The sequence below is a fragment of the Cyanistes caeruleus genome, chromosome 2 (genome assembly GCF_971803275.1).
Source record: "Cyanistes caeruleus chromosome 2, bCyaCae1.hap1.1, whole genome shotgun sequence".
Lineage (NCBI taxonomy): Eukaryota > Metazoa > Chordata > Aves > Passeriformes > Paridae > Cyanistes > Cyanistes caeruleus.
The window spans coordinates 91,079,145-91,098,449 of NC_141702.1; the positions used below are offsets into that span (position 1 = coordinate 91,079,145).

General features: G+C 41.1%; 1 protein-coding gene across 15 annotated transcripts in view; it reads left to right on the top strand.

Moving 5' to 3' along the window:
• Positions 1 to 19,305, top strand: part of TTC7A (tetratricopeptide repeat domain 7A) — a 218,041-nt gene that overhangs the window by 170,085 nt on the left and 28,651 nt on the right. For all 15 annotated transcript variants that reach the window (XM_086869304.1, XM_086869308.1, XM_086869324.1 and 12 more), the window contains one exon: positions 3,985 to 4,187. In XM_086869304.1, the coding sequence (XP_086725430.1) occupies positions 3,985 to 4,187 (203 nt within the window). The remainder of the gene's footprint in view (positions 1 to 3,984; positions 4,188 to 19,305) is intronic.

Here is a 19,305-nt window from a genome sequence, read left to right on the forward strand (position 1 = left end):
TCGCCCGGTGCTGGCCGCCACCAAGGGGAGCTGATCACCGAAACTGGGTGAGGCGCGCCTTCAGCTCCGCTCGCTGCCCGCCGCCCCGGACGGTGGAAATATCCCGGACCGAGCCCCCAAAAATTGTCAGGAAAATTAATCCACGAACACCAGAGGTTTATGTCCAAAAAGGAGACAGAGGAGTCCTTTTTCTTTATTCGAATAAAGGGAGAGGCCACGGGGCATTCCCCTGGGGTCTCTCAAATTTTTGGAGGGCGCAGCCTCCTTTTTATCCTAATTCCCGGCCGCTTGTCCCTTCTCTCTTTCCCCATAGGCTGAGGTACTTGAGAGGTACAGGCTTCCCGGAACGCCTGACACCTGGGGTACCTTCCCCCCCCCACCCCCAATGCATAATCCCTTCTTAACTTTTATGGAATTCATAGTGTTCTTTCAGTGCCTCTTTGATCTTCTACTGGAATCCATCCCATTGTTTCTGTCGTCTCTCACTGATAGCTGCATCTTATCAACTGACCCACAGCTTGTTTGTAAAGACAAACTCATCATTCCTCTCAGTACCAAAAACAATCTAGTACAATAATGTCAGGAAAATCAATCCACAAACACCAGAAGTTTATGTCCAAAAAGGAGACAGAGGAGTCCCTTTACTTTATTCGAATAAAGGGAGAGGCCATGGGGCATTCCCCTGGGGTCTCTCAAACTTTTGGAGGGAGCAGCCTCCTTTTTATCGTAATTCTCGGCCGCTTGTCCCTTCTCTCTTTCCCCATAGGCTGAGGTACTTGAGAGGTACAGACTTCCCGGAATGCCTGATACCTGAGACCACCCACCCCCAATGCATAATCCCCTTCTTAATTCTTAACTCTTGTGGAATTCATGGTGCTCTCTCAGTGCCTCTTTCATCTTCCAGTGGAATCTATCCCATTGTTTCTGTCGTCTCTCACTGATAGCTGCATCTTATCAGCAGACCCGCAGCTTGTTTGTAAATACAATCCCATCATTCCTCTCAATAATGAGAGGTTCATAAATGGTTTCTCTGAAGCATTGACCCTTTCACAGGATAAGTATTACAGATATTACATACCTGTGTCAGCATGAGAAGATATTATCTGCTTTGAAGTGGAATTGGATGCCAAGTTTAACAGAACTTCCTCACAAGGACTGCTAATTTGGTTAGATGTTATTTACAGCAAAATTAGGTTATATAAGGAGATAGGCTGATTAATCCAATGGAAGCAGGTTAACAGGAAGCTGCTAACCCAGGTAACATTAAAGTGGGTGTTTCAGTACTTTCAGTACCACTGAAGGTTTTACCATGGTAAATTTAGTAGGTCCTTGTTTTTTGGGTTTGATTTCTGCCTCTAGCTGTGTTTATAATTCCATGTTACATAAGCATATCTTGTTAATCTTTAAATAAAATGAGTGTGTAATAGAAGGGAAAAATGAGTTTACAGAGAACACATTTTCATCATTATGTCCTTCAATGTCTATTTTTAGCTGGGTAGCTAAAAATTTTAACACTCCTTTCCTTTCGTAACCAAAAGGCACCCCTCTCATTCTTTTTTATGCAAATTAGGCCTCCCACACTGTTAAATCATTTTTATTGACTATTGGGACTGCAAAGAAACTGACTGAACTTTAATATCCTACATTGCCATACCATAAAATACAATTTGTAGTTCTTATTTAGATTCTGTGTTGCTGCACTTACTCTAAATATTTTTATTATTACTGAAGTTGTTACTGAAGAAGATTTACAGGCATCAATAGAAAAAATAAGTACTCTCTATTTTGCATGCATTGAAACACTGTCTGTGCATGATTTCACATCTAAACCCACCTGCTCCCAGTTTTGTTCTGAAATGAAACAAGTCACATGGTCCTCTTAGTTGCTAGTAGAGCTTTTAGTATGGCAGTATCGGAAACTTCAGCTGACTTTAAATAGTGCCAGGATTTTACCCCTTCTTTTGTGCTGCTAAGTTTGTGCAAACTGAAAGCATGGAGTGTTCATCTTCAGGCTGTGAATTGTTGCTTTGTACATCTCCAGTCTCATTAATGCCACATGCATGGAAAATGCTCTGTTCCTTGGAAGCGCAAGAAAAATACTCTTCTCCCACCAATTTTTGCATAAGGCTGTGCACATACTCATCTTGACAAGGTACACAGCTTTTATTACAGATAGCTTCAGCCTCTTGTAGCCAAGGGAAGGGATGCATGCAGAGATTTTATGATTAACCAGAAAGAAATGCATATGAGTCATTCTGAAAGAGTATAACTCTTCTGAAGGAACTAATACTTTGCTCGTGTTGACAGCCTCGGAGAATGACATATATCTTGTATCACAGCCTAGGGATGGCTGAGAAATATTCAAGCATTTTCTCAACAGTGTTTCACCCTCTTCCAGCAGGGTCACCTCAGAAGTGGAAGGGTGTTCAGCCATGCTGTCACTTCACTACCATATCATTTTTGGTATGCCAGTGGAAATGCCATTTGTGATCCCAGTCTCATGTCAGGCCAAGGTGGAGCCTTCCCGTGGTCAGGAAAGGGACTGCCCTTGAGATACTTCCATGCTCACCTTTCGCAAGCTCCACATCACCATGCCAAGTCCCCATGGTCATCTGGGTCTCTTAGTGTTTTGAAATAGCAGACTTTCAAAGCTATTAAAGAGGAATTTTCACTCTAATTTCTCCCCTCACAGAAACTTCCAGACAATACTGACTGCCTTAAAAAGTCAGGACATTTAAGGCTGTGTCTAATTTCAGAACAGTTTCTCTAAATCTGGGGCCTGAATTAGTAATTTTGAATTGGACTCTTGAACTGTCAATACTTACTGCATGACATCAGTCAAAAAAAAAAAAAAAGAGACACTGAGTTTTTGCAGTGAGAACATGTAGAGTACAGGTTATGGATCAAAGAGAAATGCCTGCTGTATAGAGATAATTATTTTACCCACATACATACTTACGTATGTGTGTATATGTCTGTATATAAAAACAGTTTCCCTTTTCAATTACATGTGGCAGTGAAAACTGAGTATTGCTTTTGACCTTTGAGAATTTAATATCTAATAAATCTAGAATTAAAATAGAATATTTTGGTTGGAAGGGACCTACAAAAATCATCCAGTCCAACACCACAATCTAGTCCAAATCCTGAGAAATGTTAAAGTTCAACCATGCAATATATTATGAAATTCATAATGAGAAATTATTTTATTATCAAGTTGACATTCAAACACATAAGTATGCCTGTTACATATTTTTTTCTAAGGAAACCTGTATGATAGTTGCTGATAGTTCAAGAAAATAAATGAGCAGTCTCTTCAAAGAGCTGTATTTTGTTTTCCTGTAAGGTATGAGGATGTAAATGGGTGAATAAGCAATATAAATAAGTTTATATTTCAAGAGCCTTTTGACTTAACAGTCTCTGAAAAATTAAGAGACAGTTGTCTCATAAGCTTGCCAAATAAGCAGAGAAAACCACCTTAAATCTTCTTTTTAAATGGGAAAATACTCTCCTAAGTAAGTTATGTAATGTCCAGCTCTGATGTGTCCTATTAGTCTGACATTTTTGAAGTTCTCAGTAGACAGTGCATTGGCTTATTCTGTTCTTTTTTCCCCCCCAGATTATTTGGAAATACCTGTGATGACTCAATGTAACTACCAGCTATTCTTTAGGGCTCTGTTCAGCACTATTCACTTTCCCAATGGAGGAATCCTTAAGGCCTCTGTCAGGACACCACCCAAAGGTGTTCATGAACATCTGTAAAGATCCCTTAACATTGGGAAGATATACATTCAGTGAATCCAGTCATGATAATAAGCATTAACCATAGTACTAAGCATTGTGCAGGATCATGGCCTCATGTTTTAATATGCTTAAGACAGATGATATATAATTATTATGAAGAAAGGTCTCTGTTTCATTTCATCTAATGGCAGGGTGTTTTTTGCTTTGTTTTTATGGCTTGGTGTTTTGTTTTTCCTTCAGCTGAACTCTTCCTGGAACTGCAGCATCTCAAAGAAGCAGGCTTTTGTACCCAGGAGGCAGCTAGTCTTTTCCCCACATCTCATGCTGTACTGTACATGCGTGGGAGGCTTGCAGAGATGAAAGGCAATTTGGAGGAGGCTAAGCAATTGTATGATGAAGCACTCACAGTGAATCCAGCTGGAGTGGAAATTATGCACAGCCTGGTGAGTTTGCAGGGGCTCAGCTCCATTATAGTATTTATGTTCCTGATTAACTGTAATAAGAAGGGAGAGGGCTCATGCTTGCTCTGAATGACATTGTCTTGCTAATCCTGAGAGCAAGTGACTGTTCCAAGAATAAATTGGGTAGTTTGAACCTCTATTTTAAGACTGCATTGAATATTTTTAACTAATTAGGACTTGTGTCAAAAGTAAATATTTTAATTGACAAAGGCTGATACTTTTGGAAGTCAGATCACTGCTTTGTCTTTGCTGCTTTTCTTACTAACTGTCACACACCTTAAATAAGCAGTTTATTTAAGTTTTATTTTACGCTGATATTTGAAAGATCTGATCTAAATAACTAAAGAAAGAAGGAAAGATAAATACGTACGTACATACATACATACATACATACATACATACCTACAGGCTTTGTAAAACTTGGGCTGGTTTGTTGTATCTGCTAAAATCAGGATAAGCTATGAGTTTACATAAAATGAGTCTGTTACTGTCATAAGCTGCAGCTTAATTCCAGCCTTGTGTAGGGGCAGTGACTCCACATTTGTGGGGTTTTTTTTTTGGTAACACTGCTACCTAGCAAGTATTCTTTTCCTGTGGCACCAAGCCCAAAACAGTTTTCCAGACACAGGGCCTAGAGCTTAATAACAATAATTATTATTCAAGGAGCTTTATGGAAGACCAAAACCCACTTCTCTTGTGAAATCAGAACAGTTAATCATATTTGATCCATGGTGCGTCTTGTTAACTGTAGCCTTTACCAGGTCTCTCAGGGATTTCAGAAGTTTGTCTTGACTAACTTAATTTTTACAGGAATTCTATATACATGTGACTGCTTAGTGTCTTTGCTAGCATATTTGTATCTCCTGGCATTAATTTGATTTTGGTGAGGTTTGCTGGCAACTCCAAAACTGCAGGGTTATCAGTCTGCAAGAGATCAAATGTTAACTGAAGTTATAATTGGAGAAAATAATAGAACCTACAGGCAAAGGGCAAGATACTTGGTAATAATAAATGTTCAGTACAAAAATAGCAAATGAATAGCTGGTGCATGTCAGGAGAATGTTGCAAGACTGCTGTACTCATTAGGCTTATATGGGGAAAAAATATTGCTTTGTTGTTGTAATGCAGCCTTTACAAATTCACTCAGTAAAAACCTAGTTAGATGAAATTATGTTCTTTGCTCTGCCATAATTTAAGAGAAGTTGCTGATACAGGAGAAATCATTAAATTAGATGCCAACATGATACTAATAGCTCTGATTTTTGTCTTATTTTATGGACATAACCACATTCTGTGTCTTCACATTACAGTTGCTTGTAATTTTCTGAAACTATAGTAACTTGGAATTTTCCAAGTTTCCAAGGTGCACATCTCAGATGTTCTGGCCCAGTTTACTTCAGAAAATTTCATCCCAACATGGCTTTGCTGTTTCTGAAAAGGAGGCTAAGAAGAGACCTTAAAAGCTTATGCAATATCTTCTTTACTGTGCCTTGGTGTCTCCAGGTTTTGTCAGAAATGAGCAACATGTAAGAAAATGAGAAAATCTTTCCTAGGTTATCCAAGTTGTAACCTTTAAAAACACATATATGCTTAGTAGGTAAGTATTTCTGAAAGTTTTAAGGAGTCTGTGAATGCTTATTCCCCTCAAACTCCAGTGAATTTTCAGGAAGGTCTAGAGGAATAACGCTTGTAACTACAGGCCTGTCAGTCTCACTTCTGTGACTGGTAAAATTATAGACGTTATTCTGGGAGGTATTGAAAAACACCTGAAGGACAGTGCAGTCATTAGTCACAGCCACCGTGGATTCATGAGGGCACCTGTCCTGGGGCCAGTCTGGGTATACCTACAGCGTGGAGCACAAGAGGCTGGAAAGCTGCTTTCATGGAAAGGGACCTGGGGGTCCTGGTCAGTGACAAGGTGAATGTGAGTCAGCAGTGCTCTGGCAGCCAGGAGGGCCAGCCCTGTCCTGGGGGGCATCTGGCAGAGCGTGGCCAGCTGGGAAAGGGAGAGGATTGTCCTGCTCAGCTCTGCACTGGGGCGGCCTCAGCTCCAAGGCTGGAGGTAGTTCTGGGTGCCACAGTATAAGGAGGACGTTAAACTGTTAGAGAGTGTCCAAAGGAGGACAACCAAGACATTGAAGGATCTTGAAGGGAAGCCATATGAGGAACAGCTGAAGTCACTTGGTCTGTTCAGCCCAGAGAAGAGGAGACTGAGGACAGACCTCAGTACAGTTACAACTTCCTTATGAGCAGAAGAAGAGGGGCAGGCACTGATTTCTTCTCTGTGGTGACCAGTGGCAGGACCTGAGGAAATGGCCTGAAGTTGTGTCAGGGAGGGTTAGGTTGGATATTAGGTAAAGATTCTTCACCCAGAGGATGGTTGGTGTAGTGGTTCCAGTTTGAATACTGGGCAGAAACACCAATTTCGTGTAGTGGTTTAGATTCGCCAATTTGAGTTTCCTGGCCAATGCACCAAAGAATATGGTGGGTTTAGTGCTGGCTAAAAATCACCAGTGTACTTACTCATTTCTTGCTGTGAGATACAGATCAGGAGAAGGGCAAAACAGGATCAAAACTTGAAAGGTATAAATAAACTTTATTAACAGAGCTGCAAGAATAAGAAGAACCAGAGTAAAACTTCCAGAACACTTTTCCTCCCCTTGCCCAACTTCTTTCCTTTCCCAGCTGATCACGCAGAGACAAAACCTGGGATGTTAAAGCAGTACCAACTATAAAATAGTCTTTCATGAGTTCTTGTAGGGAGTGGAGTGTTCTCTTGCCATGCCATGGAGACTACTCCACAAGAAGCAGTTCTCTCATGGCTTTTCATTCCCATGATTAGCAGCTGCCTGGGATAAGTTCTGCAATTGTGAAATCCCTCCCATTTTCACGGCCCTGCTACAGGTGTGTCCATGGGCCATGAACTCATGGGGGTATTATTTTAAGGATGAGCTGTTCAAAGGCAAAGGTGCTCTTCATCTGTCCCTGTGATCATCTCAGGGAACAGAGGTTTTCTTCTTCTCTTCCTGGGGGCAAAGGGTCTTCATCACTGTCATCTTTCCCTCTCTCTGTTCAAACTTCTCATGGGATCAGAGCTACTCCAGCATCTGCTTGGCTTCATCAGTGGATGCCTCTGCTCACATCTACAGTTTGAATACTTCATCCCCCCATATTCCCTCATGAATTAAAGGGGATATTTGAATGTATCATTGTCCATCTCCATGGCCCATGACCAAAAGAGCTCTCAGCCCCATTAGGGCATCTCCTCATTCTCCTTCCATCTGAAGTTTGACTCCATCTTTACTCACCTTGGTGTCTTCATGTTGTCTTTCTACGTGTTGTCACTCTTTTTCTCTCCCTGGAGAGAGGATCAAGGTCTGCAGGTCTCATCTGTGTTAATAAGGGTTAATATCTTGCCCAGTGGCTGCAGCAGTCACGGTGATGGATTTCAGGCCACGGTGGGCTCCTACTGGGGTAGGGAGGATGGGACAGCCTGGAGCCATTCCCAGGGCCTGGTGGACCCCACTCGACTGGGGGGTGGGGGGGCGGGGGGGGGGGGGTGTGATGGTTAGTGTCAGCAGGTTGTCAGCAGCCATGGCCCAGCCCAGCCTGGGGCCAGGGCCCCCTGGCCTCCTGTCCCCTGCCCAGGAGCCACTGGGATCCAGCCTGTCCCCACCCAGGCCACAGGGGTGTGGGGCCAGCCCCACCAGAGCTCAGCTACGTTTCGAGGTCAGAACCAAAGAGAGAGATTTCCCGGGCTTGCGGTTTTTAAAATGTCGATCTCACAGAGGCAAATCTAATTTCTAAATGGTTCAAAATGTCAGTTTTCAGAACTAGCCAGCTACTGGCCTTTCCCAGGCACAGAGGGAGCTCCCAGCAGCTTCTCTCAAAGAAATCAATTCTGTGGGTGGTTTCTTACTTCTTCCCCAAATGCCAATCGATGCAAAACCAGCACAGTTGGGTACTGGAATGGGCATCCCAGAGAAGTCACAGCATCAAGCCTGCCAGAGTTCAGGAAGCATTTGGACAATGCTCTCAGGCACATGGTGTGACTCTTGCAGCTGTCTTCTATGAGACCAAGAGACAGTCTCAATCATCCTTGTGGGTTCCTTCCAGTTTAGAGTATTCTATGATGATGTTTTAGTCAAGAGCTGAAAAATAGTGGGATGAGAACTTTGGGGGCAGAGACTCAGCTGTAAACAAGTAGGGAAGGGGAAAGAAGCTGAAACATGAGAGAAATATAGATAGATAGAAAATAGGGTAAGATAGATAACATTGGTAAGACTAGATAGATAAGACACATGGATGGAGGTCTGGGCATGTTGGAAAGGATGAATTAAAGGGGTCAATCTTAGGAGAATAACAAAGGAGCCAGAACTTGTAAAAGTACTTCTTTCCATGTCCTTCAGTCTCCTTAAGATTCTGAACCTTCCCATCCTGGTGCCAGAAAATATCAGTGAAAATCTAAGCATGTACCTCACCTCCTTTAACTTGGCACTGCTGGCAGCCTGTGGTTCACACCTGTTAGCTAAGATAGCAAATGTCTGGTCTATCACTGCTGATATGAATCATGGCAGTAGTTATATGATGCCACATAATGTCATTCCTTTGTGTGCTTTTCCAAAAGCTAGGAAATTGAACATAAGAAGTTAGAGGCATCCGATGAGCACTATAGAAATTAATCGTTCTGCTTTCAGAATACAGCTGGAATAATGTGCAGTAAACAAGGCTTTTAGGGCTATACATCAAATAAAAAGGGCAAAAATAAAATATTGAATGGCTGCTGGCTAAATGATTTTGTCCTGTGTACTGAATGAGACACTGTCCCCATGGAGAACTTAAAACTGGGTTTATGCAATTGAGGACGTAATGTGACAAGTGGTAAATTCTGAATCTCCTCAAAGCCATCAGAAGAAAACTGAATGTCTTTCTGAAATGTATGTATTAGCCAAGTACTGGTTGTACTTTTATTAAGAATGCAAGTTCTTGAGCACAATATGTTCAGTCCCCTACCAGAGAGAAATATGTCTTGGATTATCCAAGAGGGCAAACTAGATTATGTGCTAATTCCAAGGGGTTTGAAATGATACAGTACATATGTACAGGCAGATGAAATTAAATTCACACGTTTCAATGCTGGTCCCCCTAATTTGAATACATTGTTTTCCCACTCTGGTAGTACTGTTGTGGATATGTAATAATTTAGAGAAAGATGATCTGGTTGTGAGAGTTACTGTTTGACTTGGTACAATTGCAATCCAAGTGACCTAGTCCACTTTAAGGGAAAATTCTGCTGTAGACAGTGCTGAGCCTCCCTGGTGTATCAGTATCAATTAGCAAAGTAGTCATGTCTCTTCCCCTGGGCTCTTGGAACTGGGTTGTCAAAACTATATTTGGAAAATTCCAACCTGAAGAGTGTTGCTGGCTTTAAATTAAGAACACAGCTCTAGCAATGAATGAGTCCATTGGGTGTCAGTAACTTCTCCTTTACACAGGATAGAGTTGCTGCCATAATATACACAAACTGTTTCTCTGTGCAGCTGAAAATGGTTGTGTTTTGCTGTGATTGTAGGGTATTTACAATAGCTGTCAAATCAGTGTGCTTTCCATAGAAAGTATGGCAGAGCAGCACCATACAGCAGCACTGCAGTGCCAAACACATCCAGGGTGGGTGCCATGCTATACTTCATCCCAGGGGCCTCTGGCACTTGGTGTCCAGTGCTGTGGTTGGGAAACCACAGGCACTTTGAAAATACCACACAGCTGTGCAGCTTCCTGTAATGCTTGCAGTTTCTGAGTGATGTCACAGCATCCTTAAGCCTGTATCAGGAATCCACCATTGGCCTTTACAGAGTAAGTACTACTGGCTAATACCTAATCTAAGGAAGTATATTTGTTGAGGAATTTTGTTTTAATTTGAAAAAGACACACAGAATCAGTTTTCGGGGCTATTTGAAGCATAATCCTGGTGAGGTGAGCAGCTACTCCTTTGGTTAGATAGCTGTTTGCAGTCAGAAACAATTAGCTCGGGTTGGCCCCTAAAAATTGTATGTCCTATGAGACCATAGTTTCTTTAATTAATACAGCTTGCTAGGGTTCTTTTTCCACATTGCTCCTGATTCCATCTCAAAAAATTCTGTCATCCCTTCCTTTGCTAGAACAGCTCTGTTCCTTTCTTCTTCCCTTTCGCAGGCTCCTTCTGGGGCCTGCTTGCAAGGGTCATAGAGCGTTTCTCCCTCCTGGGGGCTGATGGAGTTTCTACTGAGCAGGTGTCTTTGCTGGTCTGGAAGCAAGGGCTTATCCATATCTCCTTCCTTTACACTGTGACCTCTGACAGCACATTTCTACAACCAAATAACTGGCTTATTTCTTTCAGTGTGTACCAAATTTGGTTATATAACAACATTCAATACACAGCTTTGGGATGGTGATTAAAAAACTGACGTGCCCAGCTAAGTCAGAAAATATAAGCTGCCTAAGAATATATGGCACCTCCTTTAAAAGCAATACACAAATCCACCTACCTGTATGTAACTAGGGAAAGACACTGAAATTTGTTAGTTCCCAGCCACAGCTCGTTCAGTACTGTTCTCACTTTTGATTCAGAGGAGGAGAAAATCAATGCCAGCATGTTGGGTTTGAGTCTGAAAGCTCTATATGTAATATTGCAAGTTAAACTAAAAACATACTGAGATATTTGGAAGACTCCTGCCCAACTTGTATCTCACATAACACTTTGTCAAGTCACAGCGATTCTCAACACGTTTTAGTTCAGGAAAGAAGAGAAAGAATCATCTGTTTAAAAGGGAAGGAAATGGGCACCCTCATCTCTATCACTGTGCCAGATTTAATGAAAACAATAAAAAATACCATCAAAACAAAGCAAAAAAAAAAAAAAAAAAGAAGAAGAAAAGCTTGACTCATACTTGAATATTTTGGAATGCAGTGGAAAATTGTAATGATTCCTTATCTTGAAGGTTGTGGCAAGGGCAATAAGGTTGGTATCAGAATGCTGTGTAGCTGTCTGCACTACCTCATCCCTATCCTTGATAGCAAAAAAAAGTGAACAACATATTGGGTTTTGTTCATATTGTGTCCCTGTTCATAATGTATTTTGTTGCGACCACGTGAATGGGTGAAAAATGTGATGTTGTGAACACATATTTGATTTGCTCCATAAAGAAATCAAAGGGAATATACAGCTAACAGAGGTTGTGCTAATCATGAGAGTTGTGCTTTAGTTGTCATCTGCACCACGAAACATAAGATTGGCAGCCATGAAGGAAGGGTTCATAGTCACAGAGTACTCTCCAAGTGAAGTTGGAAAAACAAACTGGATTTAAGTCACTTAAGCTGGGCCAACAAATTGACTGTAGGCTGTTGGATGACCATCGTTTTCCAAGATTAGTATAGATTGTGGCCTTTCCACAAGAACACCTGGTTTTTGTTTGGAAGAAGTTCTTTGTGGTAAATGCAGTTGGGGACTTATTACTCGCATAGCAGAATCATAGAATGGTTGAGATTGGAAGAGACCTTGGGAGATCTTGTAGTCCAGCTCCCTCCTTAACAGGTTCGGCTAGAGCAGGGTACCAGAACCATGTCCAGCTGGGGTTTGACTATCTCCAAGGATGGAGCAACCTCTGTGTGATCTCTTCCAGTGTTTGATCACCCTTACAATAAACAAAGCTTTAGTAATGTTTAAATGGAATTTCTCATGTTTCAGTTTGTGCCCATCCAGTCACGGGATATCCCTGAGAAGCTCTAAGAGGCTCCACTTCTTTACACCTTACTATCAGATATTTAACTGTTCTGATAAGGTCTCCCCTCTCTTCTACAAAGCTCAACGGTCCTAGCTCTCAGCTTCTCCTTATATGACAGATGCTCCAGTTTCTTGATGATCTTGATGCCCCTTTGCCTGGACTCCCTCCAGTATGTCCATATCTTCCTTGTATTGGAGAGCCCAGAACTGGACACAATACTCCAGGTGTGGCCTCACCAGTACTGAGTAGAGGGGCAGGATGAACTCCCTCAACCTTTTGGCAGCACTCTTCCTAATGCAGCCCAGGATACTGTGAGCTGCCTTTGCTGCAAGGGCACATTGAGGGCCCATGGCTAGTTGCTTGTTCACCAAGTCCTTTTCTGCAAAGCTGTGTTTCATCCAGCCATTCTCCTCCACCCCACCCCCCCAAAATGAATCTGAAGCTATTACCAGGAGTTCATGCAAGTAGATACTGAACATAACATTGGCATGACTGTATCAGGTCAGGCCAGAGGTTCAAGTACTCCTCACCACCAGCAGCAAGGAAGTGCCTAGAAAAGAATGAGGCCAGGGCAGGCCTACATGGTACTTCTAAGGTTAGGACTTAGCTTGGGGGACATCCCAAAGTAGAGGTAGATTCTACTTGCATAGTAATTCCCAGTGTATTTCTCCTTCATGAGCTTGCCTTGAGCGTGTGTTAGAGCTTTAATCATCCACAACACCCTTTGGTAAGGAGACCCACAGACCTCTTTTCTGCTGTACAAAAAAATTGCCAAATTCTCTGTGCTCTTGATGCAACTCTTTCTAGCCACACTGATGCCCCTTATTCTCACTTTGGAAGACATAACCTATTGTTGATTCTTATTTGTCCCCTTCCCATTACTGATTTTGCAGGTATCTGTCACTGAACCAGTTCCTTTCCTTTTAATTATTGCTGTTACCTCTCTCTGAACTTCTTACTGTTCTTTTTAAGATGAGCAGGCTAGAGCAAATAATGCACTTACAGAAAAACAGCTTAGCTTCAAAGGCAGTGTTGTAGATTCAGTGTTTAAAAAACCCCTCCCCACCCCTTGGTCTTTTACTTGCATAATTTTATCCATATACATTTTCATAGAAATACTAGAAATAGTGTTCTATTTCAGCTATTTTATATTAACCTGATTTTCTTATCAAAGCTCTGTCTCCTCATGCCTGTAGGGGCTGGATTTTATTTTCTGAATGGTCAGCATCTCTGATAAATATGTGGTTATGTATAATAGCAGTAAGCAGTGTAATACCTGTCTCAGGTCCTTGAAGAGATGTCAGTGTCTCAGCCTCTGAGTACAACAGCCAGCAAGTGTGTAGTTCTAGTCTTTGCTAGATAGCTATAGGTACACACTTCATTTTGCGTGCCAGAGACATCCTTTTACCTGGCAGAACACAAAGCTGGTAATGCTAGAAGCTGAAGAGCTTGATTGAGAGCAGATTTTTTTTATAGATTCTGTTCCTTTTGCCCAAGATAAGTGCATTGCTCTTGATTATATTTGAGTGTTTAAAAACTACATGATGCTTTATTTAAATCTTCTGCTCTTCATTGTTCAGTGGACAGTTCAAGCAAAGGCTGAATAAAAAAGACTTTGCAAAGTTTTGGATTGTTTAATTTGGCCTTCATTGTGTACTTAGGATACAATTTCATGTTCATTTTAGTAGAAGAGTCAACCTGTTGTCTCCAGACTTGCATTTGGTAGCATTAGAGTAATTTGAAGACTACAGTTTCTACTGATTAGTACATGGTAATGAATAATTTCTGTTCATTTATTTCATTTTACTTCACAGTATGGTGCATGCATCCTTGTTTACAAAGGCATCCATTCACATAATAAAACATGGCTTGATTGCTTAATATTTTCAAGGATGACATGCGTTACTTCCTTGGGTATTTGTTTCATGCTGTCATGCAGTAATGGTATATAAATCACAGGGCAGATTCTCTGCATGGGTAAGTTATCATGGCTTCATGATACCAAGGTCTGTATGTCTTGTAAGGTTGCTAGGATGCTAATTAAAACCATTTTTACCTTGAAAACTGAAATTAGAATGTTTTTCTGTGCTTAAATGTGGGAATAAGTAGCATCGTTTTCACATTAATAGAGTTATTTATCTTCTAAGAAACTGCTTTGTGTCTGTAGTTTACCAAATTTGTTGCCTATTTTGTAGATAGGTATACCAGGGTCCGTTTCCATTTTCTAGTGACATTTCTTGCTCAGTTCTTTATATTTGTGTACAGAGAATTGAACATCACAACTAAAATGCATTCCCCAGTCATTAGGACAACTGTGCATTTGTCCTAAGTATAATTAGGTGGATAATTGTATCTAGAGAGACACAGCAAATGACCTGGTTTTGTTTGATCTGGAGAGTCTTCTTGGCTGCATGAGATGCTGCTTCCCTTGCTCCCGTTTAGGCAAAGGTAGTAAGCAGAGTTAAGGACTGGGCAATTTTGAGGAATTGGACAGTTGTACTACTTTTGTTATACTGAGAAATAGTATTCATTATCACAGCTTCTCCTTAAGGGGAATCGTTGAGAAAATGCTCTAATAAGAACTTGAATTTCAATAAGGAATGCCTGCAAAATAAATCGTTTGACATACAAAACCACTGAAGATTTGCTAGTAATAGTTTCTAAGGGTCTTTTTTTTTTTTTCCTTGATACACATTAAGTGTAATATAAGTAATACATATTCTTTGTTTTGATTACTTTGAATATTTTTATATGGTGTCAGATGTGAAATGTGAAACAGAATGTAATACCTGTGTCAAGAGAGGGTTATTTTAAAGTTTGAAGGAATGTATTGACTACATTTTTTATTACATTCTGTCTGTGTGATCCTAAGTTGGTGTGGCTTATGAGTTATAGTAAAAAAAAAAAATGCTTAGAAATAGAAATATACAAACCAATACTGCATATTCAAGTACTCCAGAAACTCTCTATACTCTCTATATCCTCCAAACTTGAGAAGCCACGAGCTGTGCTGTCAGAGCTGGGGCAGGAGGGGGAAGTGCTGCTGCAGAGAGGATCTCTTTGTGTCTCAGAAAGAGAGACACAGAGCACCCAAAGCAAATGTATGAGAGCAAGTGAGCTCCAGGTTTCTCTTCCCAAACTAAGCACCGTTTCCTGGTATTTATCAAAGCACTTCATGCTGGGGCTTTGCTACTGTTGTGCAACAGGATGTGCCCTTCTCTTCCAGAGAGCAAAGAGCAGCAACTCAGTCATTTTTCCATTGAAGGCAATTCAGTGGAGAGACTGGAGAGGAGGTGGAGCCTTGGCTCTTAGCATCGCTGGTGCGGCCAGCCCTGCTGCACTTTCAGCTCTGATTATGCGTCACACTTTAAACCTCTGTAAAACAGGGATGGAACTACTAATCTACTTCATCTGGGGTCTGTGGAGCTTAATTAATATCTGCACATACTTTCAGATAACAGACACACTATAAGCACAAAATCTTATTTATTCTAATTATATGTCTAGATGCCTTTATTCATGTGGTATTTTGGACCAAAAATTATTTTGGATGAAGTACTGCAACTGTTCAGCACAAATGATGTGCTTTACAGCTTTGAGTACCCTCAGATCCCTAAATGTAAAGTAGTGGTGAAAACATTATTGCAGTGGGAATGGGATTTAGGAGGCAGATCTGCAAACTCACTCTTCCTCTAGCAAGGATTTGTTTTCATTAGAGGAATCTTCTGTGCCTCTGTGTTGTGCCTTGCCCTCAACTGTATTGATACATTGTTACAGTGGTGCTGTGAAGGACAGAATGAAACAGAAGCAAATGTGACGATTTTCTAGCACAGCCCTCTCCTCTTCCTGGGGATAAGATACAATAATGCCTGCAAAAAATAGCTTTTTGGAGTGGGAGGGAGGGTGCTGCCTTTCTCTGGCAGTGAATGTATCCTCCTGTTCTGTAAATTCAGTACAATTAAAACATCCTCGTACCAGTACAGTTCTGTGTTTTTTCCCTGGTGAGAAAGAGATTGGATTTTTCAGGGAGAGTTGACAGACCTAAAGGTAGAAGCAGCATTAAAATAACGGTCATTACAAACAATTCCAAGAATGGAGCAACTTTGAACGAAGTGCCTTTTTTAAAAATTTCCTGTCTTAAGTAATAGTGACAGTCAACAGGAGATTCGAGCCACCCAAAGGAAGACCAGTGACATCTTCTGTGTTGCAGCTTTGGGAGCTACAGATACTAGGGGACTCTCTTAGGTCTACCTAATATGGAGTGCACAAGAAAACACTGCAAGGGTGAATTTGCTAAGTCCTAATATCCAGCAGGATATTCTTGGACTGCTCTGATAGTACAAAATATTTAAACATCTCAGATGACCCCATAAGATTTCCCTCAATATGGGTAAGTCCCTATATGCTGTGAACAATTTTTCTCACTACTTTTTTTTTTTCCTGTTCAATTCACTGCATTTCTCCAGTACATTTGGAGAACAGGCAGATGGTGATTATATAGGTACATAAGAGAGAAGGGGAGGGGAAAGAATTGGAAGGAACAGAAGAGACAGAAAAAAGCATAGACTTGATGCTTACTTTAAAAATACCAAGATTAAGCATTGACCATTCAGAGACAGTTTAAATCACTTTTTTTTTCTTCTTTCATTAGCTGTTCCATAGAATGTTTCTTCCTTTTTCATCTCTCTCCACCTTGTAGATCTCTGCAGGACATGAACCTAACCTTGATTTGCCCCAGATGGCTTTTTCAATGCTATTTGTTTGCTATTTTATCAAAGAAAGGTAAAATTCACTAAGAATCTTGAGTGCACTTAGGTCAGAAGCTTGTTCCAGTGGTGTTGAGGAAGTATCTGAAAACAACAGAACAGACAATCCAGGACCAAGAAATTGGAAGGAAGTCCTCAGCCCTTTGGAAAACTCCCAGGGCAGGAACTTCCTATACATTTCCTGTTTGCCCTTTGCAACATCTAAAACTGTGCGTTTTTCACATGCTGAAAACAGTCCTCTTGCTCCGTTCCTCTTGTGCTTCCTCATCCTTCTATAAAGGTCTGGTCTATCAGTGAGCTACTGTTTAATATTGCTAATGTGACTTTTGCCTATGTTTTTGACAAAGTAGGGAGAATCCCTGTCAGGAGAAAGATGGAATGCAGGGGGGAAGCCACAGAGAAATGAAAGGCCTGTGATCATCAGGGATGGGCAAGAGAGAGCTTGACTTATCAAAATAGTAAAACAAAGACTGAGAAGGGATGTATCTGGTCTCTGCAGATACATATGGAAACAAATAGGAAATGCTGTGGGGAGAGGAAAGCTGCATCAGTGGAGGCAGCTTTGTCTGCTCTAAGTTGCTGCTACAGATTGAAGAGGGTTCCCAGCCAGTGGTGCAGAGGTCCTGAAGCAGCCTTCTAGGTCATGATGTGGGAAGAACAATCTCACCCCTCTGATACTGCAGCTTGATCAAGTTATGAAGGAGTGACTGGATCACCCCAAAAGTAGGACTTTACCAAACCCAAATTAGTGGTTGGCCTATTCAGGCTGCCCAGCCCAGACCACCAGTGACTGAATTAATAATGTACGTACCTGTGACCTGAAATGCAGAATATCCAGCTAAAAGTGTTTTGCAGGCCTACCTGCTATCCTGCCTTCCTATTTTCATTTTCTGCTGAAGAACTTATATTCCCAGAAACATTTTGTAATTATTTTGCTGTTTATTATTTTTTAAATTAGAGGTGGTGTTTGAATGTTAGTTGGACTTCCCTGGCATGCAGCCCTGACTTTAATTTTTTATATATATTTTTAATGAGTTTTCAAGTGTCTAGTGTGTTGTGAAGTGGAATGATGGATGTAGCTGGACTCAGGAGAGGTGCATGGAAATTCTCCTAAACAACATTGTAGCAGCTCAGCTCTATTGACAATAACATTAAGTTGGGTTTAATAGTGTAGTCCTTTATTGAATTAATCCACCCTGTAGGAAAGAGTATGACCTTGGTGTGTGTGCTGAAGACAAAAAAAAAAGCCAATGTTAATCCCTTGGGAAGAAAAGTACAACATTAATGGGACAGTTGAGTAAGTCTAATGAGAATTAGATGGCAAGAATGGTAATTTGGAAAGAGATAGTCATATGAGCTGTCTAAAGGTATAACATGGTAGTTTCCATGTATCACTAAATGCCATGTATTCTTAGAAGTGTGTCTGCCAGATGTTATTTAATGGATTTGCACCTCTCCTCTATGGCTTCCTGACACAACAACAGGGGATTTTCAAGATAATCACCTTTCAGTGGGAAGATTTATGACCAGTTAGCCAGTCGTTTCTTCCGTCTGGAAGAGCATAGACTGGAGACAGTCATTGGGCACAGCATACCAACAGGGAGCTTCTTAATCAGAATCAGGCTGGAGCATCCGTGCCTTGTAGTTGCTTGTGGTCTTGCAGTTCATTGGCATTGCCAAATATAATGTTTGCCTAAGTCCGTCCTCATTGCTAGTATTTCTGGAAGTCAGCTAGGTAATGCTTCACTTAAATAGCCATTGGCTGTGTAAGGAATAAACAAAACAGTGGACTTTTATACTTCCTTTTTGCTTCTAACAGTAGTAATTTTGATTTATGTGGGGAGAATTCACATTGCATGGTTCTCCGCCTTTGGCTCAGATAGATGAGCTGGTCACTCTTTCTATCTGTTGTCCAGAGAGAGGGATTCTCCAGCATTGGGGCAGAGCCCCTTATGTTAGGCTGCTGCTCTGCATTTCCTGGTGGAAATCTCCCTCTGTTCTTCCCCTAGTAGGGGGAAGGTAGAAAGTGTGCAATTAAAGAGGGTGCCTGTGTTTGTGTAGATCACATACCACTTTAAATCATATCATATGAGGCAGTTGAGTATCTCCTAGTGCATGGCCTAAGGCAGGAAATGAGGTAAAATACATTGACTTGTTTCAGAGAAATTACTGCTTTGATATTTTCATAATTAACCCAGTTCTCCCTTTGCTTGTGTTCACGTGTTCAGCATTCATCTGAGTAAAAAGGGCAGACTCATAAAAACATCAGTTTTCAGTTGCATTGCTTACCAGGCTGTACCTGCTTTCCAGCAGATTGTCACCAGCATAAGAGACTGCAAATAAAAATCAACTGGAATACAAATGGCAGCATCTCAGTACTACAAAGCTGTACAGTGGAGATTATTTGTTTATGCTTTTATTTGCCAGCATTGACTAAACAAAGATAAGAATGTAAATGCTGTAGCAGAACTTCCCAAACAAGATTACAGGGCTGATAGGAGCTAGCACTTACTACAATAATAGATACCAGTGTGGAGAGACATCACTGACCTGATGCTCTTCTTTCATCCTAAG